Below are 17872 nucleotides of genomic sequence, written 5' to 3'. Positions count from 1 at the left end.
CATAAAGCAGTATGGTGTGTGCCCCTCAAAATAACCAAGTTAAGATGTGACACAGTGTCAAAGCACCGTGACAGTGGCATGCTTTGCTTATAATAAAAACAAAAATGCAATGGTGTCAGATAAACACGACTGTAGAATAAACCACCAGTGGACAAACTGAGCTTTCAGAAGAGTTTCTAAGGAGAGATGCCAGAGGCATAGGGCATGTACTTCAGAAGGAAATGCTCAAGGTACTGGGGGCAGGGGGCCTCAAAGAAAGATCCTACCATTTTCTCAAAGTCCTAGTTTAATTTTGTAAAGCTAAAGATAAGGTAAAATACAAAGGCTTAACACCAGAGGAAAAAGAAGACACCATTCAAACAAGCTTTAATTTACTCACAAGGTAAATATAATGAACAGGCTGGAGCATAAAGTTCAAGAAGGACATTATTTCTTTTAGGGGTAAAACCGGTTTGGTATGTACCGTATGTCTTTTTTTTTTTTAAGAAACTTTTAAAACATTTAAAACCAGCAAAAGATTAGAGAGCAACTTCTGAAAGCCAGCACAGTCCTGATAAGTATCAAAAAAGATACTTCAGATGATCGTCTGAATACGTCCCTTTTCAAAAACTCTAGGGAGGAGTACGTAACATTTCCAAAAACCTAACCAATCCAATTTCATGTTGTTTTTAATGAACTAAAAACCCCATAAAATCCAAATACTTATGTGAATTTCTGTTCTTAAGATGGTTTTTAAACTACAGATAAGCAAACTTTTCATATTAAATCATTTTTAGGGAGTCCTGATACATATAATTCATTTCTAAAAGCTAAGAATCACTCTCTAACAGCTTCCTATGGTCCAAGATTTTAATATGCGCCATCAACTACTTTTTTCTTTATGTCTCTTTGAAAACAAAAAAGACAAATCCCAAGAAAAAGAGCTAATCTTGGGCATGTCTTTATCATGATGCTTTTCTTTTCTGATCTTTTCTTTCTCTACAGATGACCCTCTAGAGCATCCCGGGCTCCCACACGATATATGCTTTCTGTGCGGCCAGTCTCTCACTCCCACTGCCCCCACGGACAGTAAATATACATGACCTGCATGGACAGCAAGTGTTAGTAGCCATAGCCTTCTCCACCACACACCTCCCACCTCCCCATACCAGCACTGCAAATTTCTGATCAAAGATTCAACTGTGCACTAGAATGTACAGTATACTCAAGATCTTTTAATATAAGCATCAAATAAAAATGAACCTGTGGTTAATCTCTTGCACTAGGAGTTAATCAGACCACTCAAATCCTTATTCATTCAAATCAAAGGTTTTAAACAGAAAGACACTTGGCGAAGCATTTCTAAGCACGTTGGCATTACTTAATGTGCAAAAGTTCAAGTAATTATTAAAACATTTTAAACATGAAAAAAAGGCATCAAATGAAAGCATTTCGCTGTTCTTACTTATGAATCAGAAAACGCTGACAGTATTTCAGTTGCCCTAATTTTCTTTCGTTTCTTCTAATGGATTTTTTCTTCTATAATTTTGAGTTGGTCCTTAACACAAACAACCACATATACACAAATTACAAATTTCCAGTTCTAAGAAATAGAGTTGGAATGACAAGATTTTACCAGTATTCTTGCACAGTAGCTCTCTGCAAATATCAGATTGTCTCAAACTTTAAGTTCCTTTTTTAAAAAATCAGAATACCTAGAGTTTTCTGCATTGAAAAAATTTTACATACAGAGAACAGGTTTACTATTAAAATAACATTTTTAGATAAATAGTTTATGGAAGTAAATATAATTAAACTTTTTAAGTGATTTCTTAGAGTCCTAAAATCCAAATAAATTAGGAGAAAATGAATTACCCAACTTCACAGTAATCGTGAACCATTAAAACTTTAAATACCACGTGGCGTACGATGACTGTCAGTCATGAGTGAAAAGACCACTGAGAAGCTAAGTAAATGGAACCAATGAGATGTTCTGAGATTACTTATTCTCAAAGCCTCGCTTTGATTTTCACTTGTGTCACCACGTCCTTCCACTTATAAATTGACACTCGTATCATGCGAAGAGGCTGTGGTGATTCAAAATAACTTTCAACATGATTGTCCTATAATTGGGGTGGAGGTGGGAGGCAGGCACAGCAGATACCCAACAACACGGCATCTGACTATGCCCATCAAACTCAGGGCTAAGCGACAGCATCCCACTCTTAAAATTATAAACTTCAAATTCCAACATGAAAAGGACATTTAATCCTTGCACATATATGTATTATTGGTGGGTTACTCCAAACACAGCATGGAGGAAGCTCAATACCCCGTTATAGTTTATCACAATGCTTATCGATAGCAACTAAGCAACCATGACCTTTATTTTAAACAAAGAAGGCGGGGGTAGGGGAAGGCGTGGCCTTTAGAAGAATACTCTAGCACCAAATCAGTAATTCAAACCTTTTCCCTTTTTTTTTTTACTTTTTTTTTTAAATTGCAGTATATACAACGTACAATATTATATAAGATATGGGTATACAATATAGTGATTCACAGTTTTTAAAGATTATAGTCCATTTACAGTTATTATAGAATATTCAGTATATTCCGTGTTGTACAGTATATCCTTGTACCTTATTTTACACATAAGAGTTGGTACCTCTTAATCCCCCACCCCTATCTTGCCCCTCCCCTCTTCCCTCTCCCCACTGATACACTAATTTGTTCTCTGTATCTGTAAGTCTGTTTCTTTTTTTTAAATTATAGTCACTAGTTTGTTGTATTTTTTAGATTCCTCACTAAAGTGATATCATACAGTGCTTGTCTTTCTCTGTCTGACTTACTTCACTTAGCAAAGTACCCTCCAAGTCCATTCATGTTGTTGCAAATGGCAAAATTTCCTTCTTTTTTCCAACTTTTTCTTGACCTAGAAATCACTGTATAAGAGCACCGTCCCACGGATGCACCCACTGCTGACAGATGAGAACAATTAAACTAACAAAAAGGAACAACTCTTTTTAAAGAACTGTCTCTGCTGTACTTTCCACTAAGTAAGATGTAACTCCTCACTCTATAAACTGAAAACACTTGATAACAAACTTCAAAGGCTTCACTTCATTATCCAACACTACACTCAAGTCACAAAGCTGTAACCAAGTGGTACTGACCTTTTTACAGGGAATGAACAAAGAGGGTAAAGAGAAAAAGAAACTACAAATAGACTCAATTCTGCAGGCCTAACTTGAGGGACTATAAAAAACCAAAAGAGAAAACAACTACTGTTTCACACAGAAACAAATCATCACATCCTATGGCATTTTTCGTATCAGCTGGCCTTCTCTGGATGTTTACATATAGACTAAGCCCTCATTTATCTTTGCTAAAAGTCAGTGATGTAGAAAATTCGAAACAGAATAATGCCTAAAAAATGTTATGACTTTGGCTACACTCACATAAACTTCCTGAAGAAAATTAAAACTGAGATTTAAAGTATTTTTAGAATTTTATTATTTAAATATATAAAATACTACACATTGCAGGCTAACTAAAGGTAAAGAAGCAGATCTCTTTGGCCTGTTTAATAAACGGAAGGTTAATTTGTAGTTAATGCATGGACTGTATCAAACTACTACTAAAGATTTTTGAAAACGTTATCCAGTCAATTTTTTCCACTGAAATGTAACTTCATTCAATATTCAGTAAATATTTAGTATGGATCTTATATGGGCAATGTATACATCAATGAATAAAAGAGACGTGGTGGTATCTGTCCTTACAAAAGCTTAAACCTAGAGCACCAACTAAATGTCAACGTCACGATCATCCCATGGCCCAGGCACTGCACTGTCCACTTTGTAGGCTTGATCTTTTAATCTAAAAACAACCCATCTGCAAGGCAGGGGTGCTTATATCCCAACTTCATAGGTAAGTACAGCAAGGTTAGGAGGGTTTAGTGTCTTGCCCAAGGTCATGGAAGATAGCAACTGATGGAACAGACCAGCTGATGTCAAAGTCCAGCTCCCAACCCATGCACTCTACCATCCCCCAACTCAGTCCCAGAATCACATCTAAAATTCTGAATTAGCCATGTTCAAATTAATGCAGATTTCCTGCCCCCCACCCCCAAAAGTTTTCAACACAAGGCTGACCTAATATTAAAATGATGCCCATTTCCTGAATGCCCATACACCATACATTCTGTGCTGAGTGGTCACATCAACCAAGCTGGGATTAAATAACTGTGGTGTATAATACATAAATGATAATTAACTCATTGTGTGTACACACGTATGTACACAAGAGTGCATGTTAAGGAAACCTCCCTTATCTCCCAGCACTATCTATGTAAAGGTCTCTAACAAAAAAAATGAGAAGATATGATTACTTATTCTCAGTAAGTTTTCATTTTAAAGAAGGAAAAGCAGCTTCTTGCTTTTAATACACTTCTGAGAAACTCAATTTGGTGGAGAGAGGGCAATTTCAACGGTAAGTGGAACCTAAGCTGAAGCCCCTGATTGCTGCACTGTGGTGACCAGCCTTTGCGTAGGGTTACAGGTACAGACCAGGAACTGGAAGGAAACTCCAAATGTTCCTCCCCCAGCTGCTCACATTCGACTGTGAAACGAAGAGGTGTACACGGCGCTGCACCTTACAGAGCTCGGCCCCCCCACTCACAGCAGCAATGGAGATGTGCCTTCACCAAGGTAACAAGTGGCAGGCGCCCTTCACTACTCCACGTTCAAAGTCAGCACTAAGAACGTATGCTGTTAGGGACAGAAACGACACAAGAGCACATGCATCCGTGCAGGGCAGTGACAACACACTGAGCCCTAAAGAGTCAACTGGAAATAGCCTAACATCACCAAAGACACATCCCCAACTCTAAGGAATCTCAGGTTTAATTTGAAAGACAATTACATTTTAATAGGCCGAACAGTAGCAAAAATGAATCAATGGTATCTGCTCAAAATAATATTTGTAATAATTTACCTATCCGACCTGAAAATTCATTTCATGTAACAGCTAAAGAATTGATAATTATACAACTCAAGGAAACAAACATTTTTTCTATTTAACAAACAATAGAAACTCATTAGGAATCCACACAGAATTCCCATGCAGAGTATTAGAGGAATGGCTTCAACTACTTATCTGTGAATGAAGAATTAGGTACGAAGCACCACTATTAGAGCCAGACAAGGAACAAGGATCCTTGGTGTTATGCTGAATGGAAACCACTAATCTCAATCATCTCCTTGTTAAGCATTCTCAGAATCCATGATTATTTCTAGATAGCAAATTAATTCTATTATGCTAAGGCCTGGACTTCCATAAAAATGGAAGCTTACTGTTTTTTAGTAAAAGTAAGGAATCTTTCTCTTAGGACATTACGTGAATGGCTTCCTCCACATCAGTCCTATTCAGTGTTCCCCAAAGAGGGCTGACATCCAGTAACACCACAGCCACTGTCTGTCCAATCACAAACTAAGCTCACTGAGGGAAGGAACTGTATCTTAGATTCTTCAGTCCCCCTTATGGTGCTGCGCTCAACAAAGAACACAAAGTAGGCTGTCAACAAATGCCTGTCGAAGGCACTGGTGACAACCCAAAACGCTCCTAACTGCACTCTGGGATATACTGCTCCGTGATGACAGTGACTCATTCGGGAACAAAACCCTCAAAGCAAACACAGTGACCTAGAAAAGCTACGGGAGCACAGCACATGCAGATGTGATAGCAGGCTCTTTCCGTTATGGTTACTAGAGATCTGCTCAAGCTGGCCCAAGAAAAGAGCCCTCTACTCAGAAGAGACAATAAGGATAATCTAAGAATCCAACGGGAAGAAGCACCAATACAGCAGGACTCAGGGAGAGCGCTCGTGCGCTCTCTCTCTCTCTCTCTCTCTCTCTGCACAGCTGCTCCAATCCTCTGCTTCTCCCAGCTTCCTGCCCTACAAAGGGCGTTCACCCAGTGCCTCTGACAGTCCCCAAACACATCTTGTTCTCCAAATTCACCATGCTAAAAGGACTGATTCTAATTTATGGTATAAACAAAGAAATCCATCTCTCAGTTAAACCTCAAACCATAAAAAGATAAAATACATAATTAATCAACAACATGTCAAAGCTACTGGGTTTTTGTTTTCCACTGTTCCACTTGCCATGCATGGTATTTGCTGTGGGCAAAACCAACTACAATTTCTTCTTTTTGAAATCTTGCAAAGAAACAAAGAACGTTTCCTTCTGTTCATCTTTTCCCCTTATAGGTTAAGCTGAAGGAAAAGACGTCTATGATTATTCTTATCTATTAGGTTATCTTTTTATCAGTAGTATTGAGAAACAAGGAAAGAAAGTGGGTATCCAGACAATAAACACATTCCTTCCAGGAGCAAATATTTCTTCAACATCCCTGTTATTCTTACACAAAAACTGTGAATACGTGCTGAATACAGAACTCAAACAAAAACATCTGACATAGCAATATGTGACTTAGAAAAAGGCACCTAAACCTATAGCACCCCACTTCCCATGCCATTTCTGCAGACAGCTTTAATGTGCTGTACTAGACCAATCCTGATGACAGACGTTTCAGCTTTTATTGCTGTTAATACCCTGAGCAATTACTGTGGCTCAGCAGGAACCTCTGCCCAGAACAGCAACTATCACATTGTAATCAGCATTTCATAAGAGACGCCATTCAAACACGAAGGCACCTGCTAACGTGGAAAAACTGTACAAAAGGGGCTCAGACGCTAATAGGTACAAGAAAAATCTCTGCAGTTTTCTTTCACAGCTGTATCTTTTCCATGGCGCAGTGGTACTACATCTGGTAAAGACCCCACACAAAGACAATGAGCAGGGAAAGAGCAACAGCAGCACCACTAGCAAAAGGAAACTCTCCGGGAAACAAGGCCACCGCCCAGAGCTGCAGATGTCAGTGCAGCAACTGTGAAAAAAAATCTTTGGAAGGCAACATATAATAAATAGCAAAGACCTCTAAAACATGGTAAAACCTCATGTTGACATAAAATCTGAGCAGAAAGCATGTGCTTTACAAGATTAAACCGCAAGGCCACCTTGTAAAACTAGAAGGTAAAAGCAGCCTACCAAGAATAAAGAAATCTTAGCAGTAAATGGCCCATTTTACTTTCTTTTAAAGTAGCAAAAAGCATGTTATTACTTACATGATAATTTTTGAACAAAGAAAAATAAATGGCATGCAACTTTTTAACTAACTCAATCGCATATACTAATTGGACATTTGGAGTCATTTAAAATGCATTAAAAAAAAAACTAAGGAGATGCAGAGTTCAGACTTCATTACTTTTCTTTAGGCTGAAATATCACATACAATGTATGTCAGAGCACAAGTATTATCAAAAGTTACAAAGCATTTTGGAAATAATGGCTTTCACAGATACTGACACGTATCTCTACAAAGCTAAAGAATTAGGATTTCTCCAGACCTAAGAATGTACACAGTGGTTCATAACCTTCAAGTACAGAAAGTCCCCTACATACGAACCTTCAAGTTGCGACCTTTCAAAGATGCAAACGTGCATTCGCATGTGCAATCACGTAAGTTAGTGCATGTGTCCGGCGTACATCGTCACGTGCGCGCATCCTCTACAAGTGGTTGTGCTTTTGTGTACTTTACTGTACAGTACAGTATACAGTAGTACAGTATCTTTATTTCAAGCCCAGGATGTCTGCAAGCAAGCGTAAAAGCAGCGGTATATAGCCAATTGTGTTAGTTGGGTACCTAGGCTAACTCTGTTGGACTTAGGAACACACTCTCAGAACAGAACTCGTTCGTATGTAGGCGACTTACTGTACAGGATCCTTTCTTAACATCTAAATGTTTCAAAAGATTCCCCAAATGACACTACTTCGATAGCACTTCACATAACAACTGCTTGAGGAAAATACATAATAAAGTGATTCTTAACTATGTACTGTCATTAAATAAGTTAATTTTAAAAATCACAGCAGCATATTAATACATTTGAAAAGCAGTTGTACAGACATGTGTGAAGTATATTTATTTTATTTATTTAAGACTGAGAATGCTTATTTACAGACCTCTGCAAAATCTCTACGGATATCAGGGGATCCAAAGCCCCAAGTGTGAGAACCAGTGGTCTAAAAACAAGAGATCTCATACTGGGCAATACTGGCACTTAGGTACCTGTGAAAGGTTTTTAATGAGAAAGTACTGTAGCTATATCATCCCCAAGCCAAACTTCCTTCCCCGACTTCCACCACAGGAGACCCCAGAAAAGGTTCAAGATACACTCCATATTTGCTTAAAATACCTAAGTAAATTACAATCGCCACAGAAAATAATCATCTCTGGCCCATTTATATTCTCTTTTTTCCCCCCCAACTCATCATCAAATCCAAAATTTATTTTACGTCAGGTTCTTCACAATGGCTGAGAAAAAATGAACTACTACAGGAGCTCAAGGGAATCTCTGAAATTGTTGTCAGAACACAGCTACTAAATGAATAAAAACTTCAGAAACATTTATTTACACTTAGTGTTATAAAGCTGATTACTGCCTTATTTGAGTGCTGCAGTCACCAGGCAGTCAGCACTCAGAGGTGAACTGGTTACCAAGTCAATACGATAGAGATGCAATCAAAAGAGACAGCCAGTGGAACTGGGAAAAGAGAAGGTACAGAGTAGAATCAACAGCACATGAAAAGATGCTTACCAGTTTGAAGTCTTGGATGCTACAGATGAAATACGGCGTGTTTGGCCTCCGACTCTCGATATACACACAGTCTTTAAAAGAAAAAGAAAATTTAAAACAATGGCATTTACCTTTAATGGATCAAAGACAGGGCCCATAAAGCCACTGCATAAATAAATAAATGACAAAGCACATGCCTTTTATAGAAAATAAATTTTTAAAGGTGATATTAAATGACAAATAATTTTAATCTAAAGGAAAACAGCTCTTGGGTTCTTTTTGACCACTTTCTGATAATTTAAATAACTTGATAAAGCCTCAATTATTGTTTCCAGCATCCCTGAAGAAGGGGGAGTGGGAATCCCATGGGATTATCCATAGTCAGATGGAGAAACTTCGATAAAGGGAATTACTTGCTCAAGGTTACACACCAAGACAAAATCCTGAATATCTTACTCAGATAGATGCTCCCCATCTTCACAAAGAGAAACAGCTTTGCCAAGTGCTGCTTTATTTTTAATAAATATTTTGTGAGGAAATAAGTGAAATATGTAAAGAAGACTAGCTTGAACATGCTATTACAACGACCTTTTCACCCACATGAAGAAAAGGAAAACCAATCTAGTATCTTATGGATAACTTTCTATTAAATTTTAACCTGAACATATTTTCTAATAGTAAAGAAAACCAAGGCAGCCAATCAGAGATGGAATGAAGTAAACCAAATTAGATTTTCCTCAGGGAAGAAGAGCACTTTCTTAAATTACATTTGACATGGCGGTGGCTGGGTAATTATTTTTGATGCTCTCAACAGCTGGAGTCTAAAGGTTATTTTTTAAAATGACCAGTTAAGACACATTTTTTTTTTTAAAGAAGCAATGATTTTAAGGGAAGCAGTGACTATAAAGGAAAGTAAAAACTCTCCACACTACAACCGAAGATCATCATAAAGCTCAGGACAGGAAAATCTATGCATTATTTACTCAGAAGTAAAGGCATCTGCAGTCAATCAAATTTTCTAGGGAGAGTGACCATAATGCCCACGTTTAAAATGCCATGTGTTTTATCCTTCCTCATGACCCTTCCCAACAAACGTGTCTTAGAATAACTCCAGATGCTTGAGAACACAGGCAGGTTCCTCTACTTCTTCATTTCACGCATGTTAACAACACCCTCCCCGGCAAAAAGCAAAGGAGCAGAGGTTTGGAGCCCTCGATCCAGTGGAAATTCTAGTCCCACCACAGGGGCTAGCAGACCCACTAAGAGGCAGAACAGGAAGAAAGACACGAAGAAGACTAAAGGCCGCTTCTTTCCAAGAAACTTTCTGAAAGACATCAGGATTCTTGTAGCCCAAGGTCATTACAGAAAAAGAAGAAATCTGAAAGCCAATCATTTAGGCATCCAGAATTTCCCAACAGATTTCTCTACTCAGATGTGGGCTCAACAACAGCAATCCGATCTCTGAATCCATACAAATCAGCAGCTCAGGAATGAAATGCTGACTGAGCTTTCTATCTTGTTCCAAAGTCCAGGATGCTGGGAAAAAAACTCTGTTCAACATTCAGGCAACATCCACTTACCATGCTAATCACCTTAAGGGACAAAGAAGAGATCTCTTCCCACTGTGGTAGAGAATTCTCTACCTAAGCCTAACCTGCTATTCAAGTAAAAACTGAAGAAACGCATTCCCTAAATAAACACTGTAGTTCCGACTTGCACAGTGTGGGGACAACCCAAGGTTCTTAATTTCTGTGTTCCAATCCTTGTTGTACCCACTACCAGCATTTCACATCTCTAGATATCCACTGTTTGCTCATCTCGCCTGAACACAAATCACAGCCCATATGCTCTCTTCTTCCTTCCTATCACCTCCTACAGAAGGAAGTATTTTCTGTATCTCATAATGTGACACTGTCATACCTAGCTACTATTCACTGACTTCAAAACTAACAGGTCCCTTCCTAACTAATCATCTCCACTTTCTTAAAGCTCACGTGACAAAAAAAACTTGCTGTATTCGATGGTCTGATCCCACATTACATCTCGCTCTCCCCTAGGCTGCACTGCCTTAAAGAAACACCAACTCCCATACCCCATCCATACCAAACCTTCTTTATTCCTTTATTCTTACAAGCACCTGCAACCTTATAATGAGTTGCCTCCAGGGGCAGTAAATTCTCACGACTCCTCTGTAAAGAAACAACAACATCTCCTCTCCTTGATGTAAAATTTCCTTTCCTTTATATAAAGTTGACAACTTACATCTCCTGTGTGGTCAGTTATTTGGCAGTCAGATGGTCTGCACTGTCTACTTTACTATCAATTTTGAGCTCAAAGAAACCAAACTTACTCATTTCTGCATTCACCCCCCAAGGACTAATGTCTGACACTGGTGTTGGTAAGACTAGACAGAACTGAAATCAATGACAGATGGTTAGATAGTGAGGATTATGAATAACTTTATTCTTTTTACACAAAGAAAAGCTTTATATTCTTTTTTCATAATCAACAGAATCATTATTACTATAAACTCTCTTACATAAAGTAAAAACATAAAGTAGCTATTAACTTATATATTAAAAAGCTTTCCAGAATAGGAGAGAGAATCTATATTCGTTCATTTCTCAACTACAAATTTACATTCAGGAAAATGATTATCTCTAAATATACCTGAACGTATATCTGTTAGAGAAGAAAGGAAAGGAATATGCTGGGATGTCAAGGACAACTACTGATATCCCTTTGCCTAAACACTTCTCCGTGGTCTTACTGGAGGCTGCCCTGCAGCCCTGGCCTGAGGAACGCTGCCATGAGGGATAAGGTAGTGGAAGAGAGCAGATCCACAAACCTAACATATGGAATTACCACGTTTACTTATCAATGCCTTATTACTAGATAAAAAGTCACCTCTTTCTGTTTAAAAAGTTATCGTGGCAACCCAAATTGATCCAAAGCTATAAATCCAGATATGAGATTCCAATGTACAAGGCTAGTAATATGTAAAGCAGGTCACTGCATCAAGTGATCTCTATCAGTATTTTGAAACTTATATGTGAAACGGTCTGACTGAACTTATCTTCAAAATTATCTTCAAAATTAAGTGACAACACTTAGAGTTTATTTTACATAAATATGGTCATAAAACACACAATGACCAAGATCAGAGGTTATTAAAATTCTTGACATGAATTAAAATTTTTCACATGTCAAACTTGCCATAGGAATAGGGAAAAATACATTGTTTTGATTTGATTTTTCTAAATCATTTTAAAAAATGAAAGCATGAAAAATTATTGTAGAGTCAAACTTTTCTTTTTAACCCTCCCATAAAAAATAGGGGGATCTAACTAAAAGAGAATACATCCTAAAAACAATTTGGAATTTAAGTCTCACACACACACAAAAGTCTACTTATTATTGCTCTTAATGATTTTCAAAACAAGGTTAAATAAGGCCATATAACTCAGAAATATTTCCCTCGTCTTATTAATTAAGCAGCTATTTAAGAAAATAACTTTACATAGATGTTTACAGTTAGCACAAAAATAAAGTGTTTTATCTGGGAAGGGAATGATGAAAACATAAGTCAATATAAAAAGGAACAAAACTGGGTCATTTGTGGAGATGCGGATGGACCTAGGGTCTGTCATACAGAGTGAAGTAAGTCAGAAAGAGAAAAACAAATAACGTATATTAACGCATATATGTGGGATCCAGAAAAATGGTACAGGTGAACCTATCTGCAGGGCAGGAATAGAGACGCAGACATAGAGGACGGACGTGTGGACAGGACGCGGGGGCGGGGGCGAATGGGGAGATTAGGGTTAACATATATACACTACCATGTGTCAAACAGAGAGCTGGCCCGAACCTGGGAGCTCAGCTCGGTGCTCTGTGGTGACCTAGATGGGGGGGATGGGGGGGGGGAGGGGGGGAGGGAGGTCCAAGAGGGAGAGGACATATGTATACATACAGCTGATTCACTTTGTTGTACAGCACAAACAAATACAACACTATAAAGCAACTATACCCCAATTTTTTAAAAAATCATTTAAAAAAAAAAAAACTCACTTGGGATATACGCCCAGCAATCTTTTAAAGCCAAAATGATTTGCCAACAATTTTTCACGCAATTTATTGGAGCACGGATTGTCTGAAGCTGGCTATAAAATTGGTTTCAGTCAGTTGGATATTGATCCTCAACCTGAAAATTCCCCATGGCCAACACAAGTACTGCAGATACCTTTTTTTGAAAAAAAGAAAAAGAGCCTTTCAAACAGAAAGCAAGCTAGCAGTTCTGAAAGAACTGAGCAAAGCCGATGCGACCCATTAAGTGCATAATGCGCATTTTCAAAATTACCCATATGAAAATGCATATTTACCAGATTGAGCTAACGGCTGCTGCAGGGCAAATATATATTTTTTAAATCTTAAAATCAGCAAGCCCGAAATGGGCCAGAAAAAATGAGTGAGGCTACTACCATCAATATCAATTATTCCAAACAACACAGGATAACAAATTTTTTTCTTTACCAGGGGTGTCTGCAAATGAAACCATGGGTCTAGGTTAAGATTTATTTCCTAACATGTAGCCTCTGCCTGGAAATGGATCACACGATTAAGTGACCTCAAATCCTGTGTTCACGATGTGGGCAATGATATTGAACAGGGCGATTCTGGCTGTCTCTCACAACCTCAACATAGCTTTGTGTCCAAGAATCTCTTGTGCCATCTGCAAACAACAGAGCATTTGCTACGCTAGAGAAGGAAGTCAGACAAAACGCAAAGGCAGATTCTGGAGGCAAAGAAAGCCCTCTCTGCTTTTTCAGCCCTCAGCAAATCAGCAGCCTTATGTAAACAGAGCAAGAGCAGGGTCCTCTCAAGGGTAAAAACCACAGCCTGAAGCATCAGGCAGTCTGTCATCCTGAAATACCAAGAGCCTGTCAGCATCCTTCCTGATAGCCTCCTCACAAGCACAGTGGACCCTGACTCTGCCCACTAACCAAGCAAGTGGCGGACGATGCTCAGCCACGGGCTCTGTCCCGGGAAAGAATTTCTTTCTCCGTGAACGTATTTCTGCCTATTAATCTTTGAAATACTGGGTTGACCAAAAAGTTTGTTCGCGTTTTTCGTAACATCTTACTTTACTTTTTGGCCAACCCAATACCTTCTCGCCCCTCTGCAAAGCATGACAGTGCCACTCTAACATAATTTCCAATAGAAAACCTTTCCTTATGAAGAGCATGCGTGAACAAAGCCTTTCTCACAAACAAACTCCCCAGAGATCCAGCTGGGTGTCACAGCAGTGGCCACGGAGGGTGACCCTCGGGACTGCTCTGCTCCCCGGCTTTCCCGTCCTCTTACACAGGGTTCCTCCACCGTCGACACTCTGAACTACTCCATCAGCTAACAGCAGCTGGTCTAACACTGCAGAATAAAGTCCACGAGCATCTTGCTAGTTAATATGGATGCTTCCACATTTCCAACACACAAAAGGGTGTGTGTGCGTGAGCACGCATGCACACGCTAGCAACTACTCTGAAATCCCGATACCCGAATCCCAAGCCCCCGTGCGCCACCTGGCCTCTATCAGAGCCTCTCATCTTGCTTCCTGCTCTCTACAAGAGCCACACCTGTCACCACGCCTCACCTCTGTAAACGATATACTACTACCTTCCGCACGGTAGACACTCAAAAACCACACGAGGAACAAATGAATTGAATGAAAATATTAAAACAGAAAAGAAGTTACACAAGATCCTAGCAAGAAGGCTATGCTCTAGCAATATCAACATAAAAGATTCAGCTTTCTAATAAATACTTCTTTAAGAAATATGACTTCCCTGGTGGTCCATCCAGTGGTTAAGACTCTGCGCTTCCACTGCAGGGGGCACGGGTTCGATCCCTGGTCGGGGAAGTTCCGCGTGCCATGCAGTGCGGCCAAAAAAAAAAAAAAAAGAAAGAAAAAAGAAATAACTCAATTGCAGGATGACCTACTTTTAGTTTTCTGCTAGATTCTTTTGTGGGGAAGGGATACTTGCATTGTCTGGGAATAGTGGAGAACTTAAAAGGGAAAAGGAAACAAAAATTGGGAAAACAGCACCTCTGTAAGTGAAATCTTGTTAGTCCTTACCCTTTTCCTGTGTTTTGACCCTGAAAACTGTCACCCAAATTGGCTTGATAACATCTTCTTAAAGATTCTAATATCTCAGGTGACATATATCCTTGGTTCCTTCCTTTTCGACCTTCATGAAAATTAAACTCCATGTATTCATGTCTACAGATTCCCAAGAGTACTACAAAATTTACACAGGTTTTTGTCTAAAAACAACACTATATACATTTAGCAAACATTTACCTTCCTTTATCCTCATTGCTAACAGGGAATTATTATGCCAATAGGGAATTAAATTATGAGAAAAATCAAGTTGGCTGGTGGAAGGGGGTAGAGAAGCAGGTCATAACAAACTAAAAGAAAATTTGTTTAAATTCCCCATTTTTCCCTCTTCTCCTCTAGGAGTTAGAAAATTTTCTAGTGCATCAAAAGCTTGAAGACTGATTCAAGACAATTATCTTGCTAACATTAAGAAGTGATGCTGTTTTGGAATAACTACTGCTGCAAGACCTCCCCCCCATTCCCAAATCAATCCTATGCTACATGGACTTGAAAACTCTGTAAAACAAGAAAAAAGAAAGATCATTCTGCCAGCAGCAGCGTCTTACTAGTTACACTGACACGCTAAATACGAGCTGCTGTTTGACACTTGTATTTACTCAAGCCAAGAACATTCTGGGCACTCTCATCACCACATTTTATTCTGAAAATGTTCCTTAAAAAGCCCTCCTTGTGACCCATATTGAACCCCTACTATGAAAAAGGTTCTAGCCAGCTTAACATCCAAACTCCAGTAAAGTGATGTGAATCTCTCTACTGCCGTCTGTATAGAGCTACGTGCCATAAGAGAACACAAGGAATCTAGGAGAAGGGAAAGGGCGCGCGGGGTGGGGGCAGGGAGGAAGGCGGCGTGTCTATTTTCAAAATCAGTGATGGCCATCTGCCCTATGAAGCAAGGTGTCTCAGGGCATTAGAGACGTGAGGGAAGGGAATTTCGAGACCACTCTCACTCTTGCTGCCCTACTGTACCTACCTTTCTAATGCTTGAGAAGGCAGGTAACAACTCTATTCATTCCAATCAGTGAATCCTATCAAAAATAAATTCGGCTATAAAATCCATATTAAGTAGAGGATGACTGCTAGTGGAAATGTCTTTAACACAAAGATCACAACTAAAATGTAGTTGAAATATGTACATGTATGAAACCAACCCAGAGAGAGTTCAAACACTTCCAGGAATTCCCAGTATTCACAGGAAAAAATAACCAGTGACAGGTAGGCTGCAGTGAGGATTCTTCTCTTCCCACATGGCCGACAAACAAACAAAATGCTAGTCTGATCTTCTGGTGTCACATCCTGCAGAGCAGATTTCAAGCAACACTGCCTGCTCCTTTTCAGAAAACAATGCACTAGGGGCCTCGGCTTTATAATAAATGGTTCAACCAATTTGCAGTGCTCACTGGAAATACACAGGAGAATTCACAATGCCTGGCTATAATTCTTATTTGGCAAATGATTTTATTATAAACTGGTATCATAGTGAATCCATTTTCTTTACGGGTTTTCTGCTAATGTTTAATGGACTGTCAGTATAATTTAGATTTCATCTATTTAAACTCATTCAAGCCTGGCTCCTGATTGTACAGTAAATGGAACATATTTCTACTCAACGAAATTAATGACAGTTAATTGTAGTCTGCAGTTCTCAATTTTGTAAAAGCAACTGTTCCACAGTTCAAGCATCAAGCTACAAAATTCCCCAAACCAATTATCTTTTTGTACTTTATAGGCATCTACATCATATAAGCCTTCCTTGTAAGACTAATGTATGTACGTATTCTTTTAATATTTCTTCCCAAATATTTACTACCAACTTGCCAGAAAGAGTTAGGACTTAAATTATAACTAAAGGCTGGGGAAATGAAAGTTTGTCAGTCTGAACAGAGAGGTGCTCAATTATTTCCGATTTTTTTAAGCTAGCAAAACTGAAGATTAAAATTTTCTACCTTATATATTTCTCTGCATACTATTGGACGGTTTTCTTATACATTTCGAATCAGTCACAATGTCAACATTAAGTGAAATTTATTAAAAGTAGGCTAGGGACTTCCCTGGCAGTCCAGTGGTTAAGACTTCGCCTTCCAATGCAGGGGGTGCGGGTTCGATCCCTGGTCAGGGAGCTAAGATCCCACATGCCTCGGGGCCAGAAAATCACAAAACATAAAACAGAAGCAATATTGTAACAAATTCAATAAAGACTTTTAAAATGGTCCACATAACAAAAAAAAAAAATCTTTAAAAAAAAAAGTGGGCTAAACTTACCATATGGATTTAGACATACAAACAGGGCACACAGCACATATTAATAAATACTGTACTGAATTACTTTTGAGTTTGATACTCTGTTTAACAGAAATTTACTTCTGAGTTTTATTTACCAGACAACAATCCCATGAGTGATTTTTCTTATTGAGTGATTGGTCTTTCACCTAAGCATCCACACAGCTGTGCAAGAGATGCTTAAAGGAGAAAAAAAGTGTGCAAAAAAAGCACCTTCAGAGAAACTTATCAAATCAAGACCCACACAGATACAGCAAGCATCCAGAATTTGCTGCCCCAAAACTATAACCACCAGGGTCACAGACCATCAGACTGCAATTCACACAAAAATAAGAGAAGCAAAGGAAAACCACAAGCTATCATTTTCAGTCCTTTTTTCAGCTTGATAGTTTACATCTGCTCAGCTGGTTACTGATTCTCCTATAACCACATTCCAATCATGCCCCATTCTCATGCTGTTGCCCGTATTAGAGATGCTCTACCTCTACTTGGTCCTACTGCAATTCTATCCAACCTCCAAGACCCAAATCAAGATTCCCACGGTCCTTCATGTCTTCCCCAACGCCACCAACTTACAGTCTGTTCAATTCAGTTGGTATTGCCCACTCACTGCCTGTTACTGACAAATAACGTTACTTGAATGAGTGTAATTTCTCCCCATAAAATGAAGGATCAGGGACTAGAATCCTGTCTACTTTTGTGTCTTGCCTTATCTCACCTCCACAACACCTTGCACA

At 38.9% G+C, this 17872-nt stretch overlaps 1 protein-coding gene across 6 annotated transcripts in view; it reads right to left on the bottom strand.

Annotated features, from left to right (window-relative positions):
• The window catches only part of RERE (arginine-glutamic acid dipeptide repeats), a 419070-nt gene that overhangs the window by 221305 nt on the left and 179893 nt on the right, over window positions 1-17872 (bottom strand). For all 6 annotated transcript variants that reach the window (XM_061185024.1, XM_061185027.1, XM_061185028.1 and 3 more), the window contains one exon: window positions 8702-8772. In XM_061185024.1, coding sequence (XP_061041007.1) covers window positions 8702-8772 — 71 coding nt within the window. The remainder of the gene's footprint in view (window positions 1-8701; window positions 8773-17872) is intronic.

The sequence above is a fragment of the Eubalaena glacialis genome, chromosome 3, assembly GCF_028564815.1.
Source record: "Eubalaena glacialis isolate mEubGla1 chromosome 3, mEubGla1.1.hap2.+ XY, whole genome shotgun sequence".
NCBI lineage: Eukaryota > Metazoa > Chordata > Mammalia > Artiodactyla > Balaenidae > Eubalaena > Eubalaena glacialis.
Note: the sequence above shows the minus strand (reverse complement) of the source record. Positions and strands in the feature narration are given on the sequence as shown.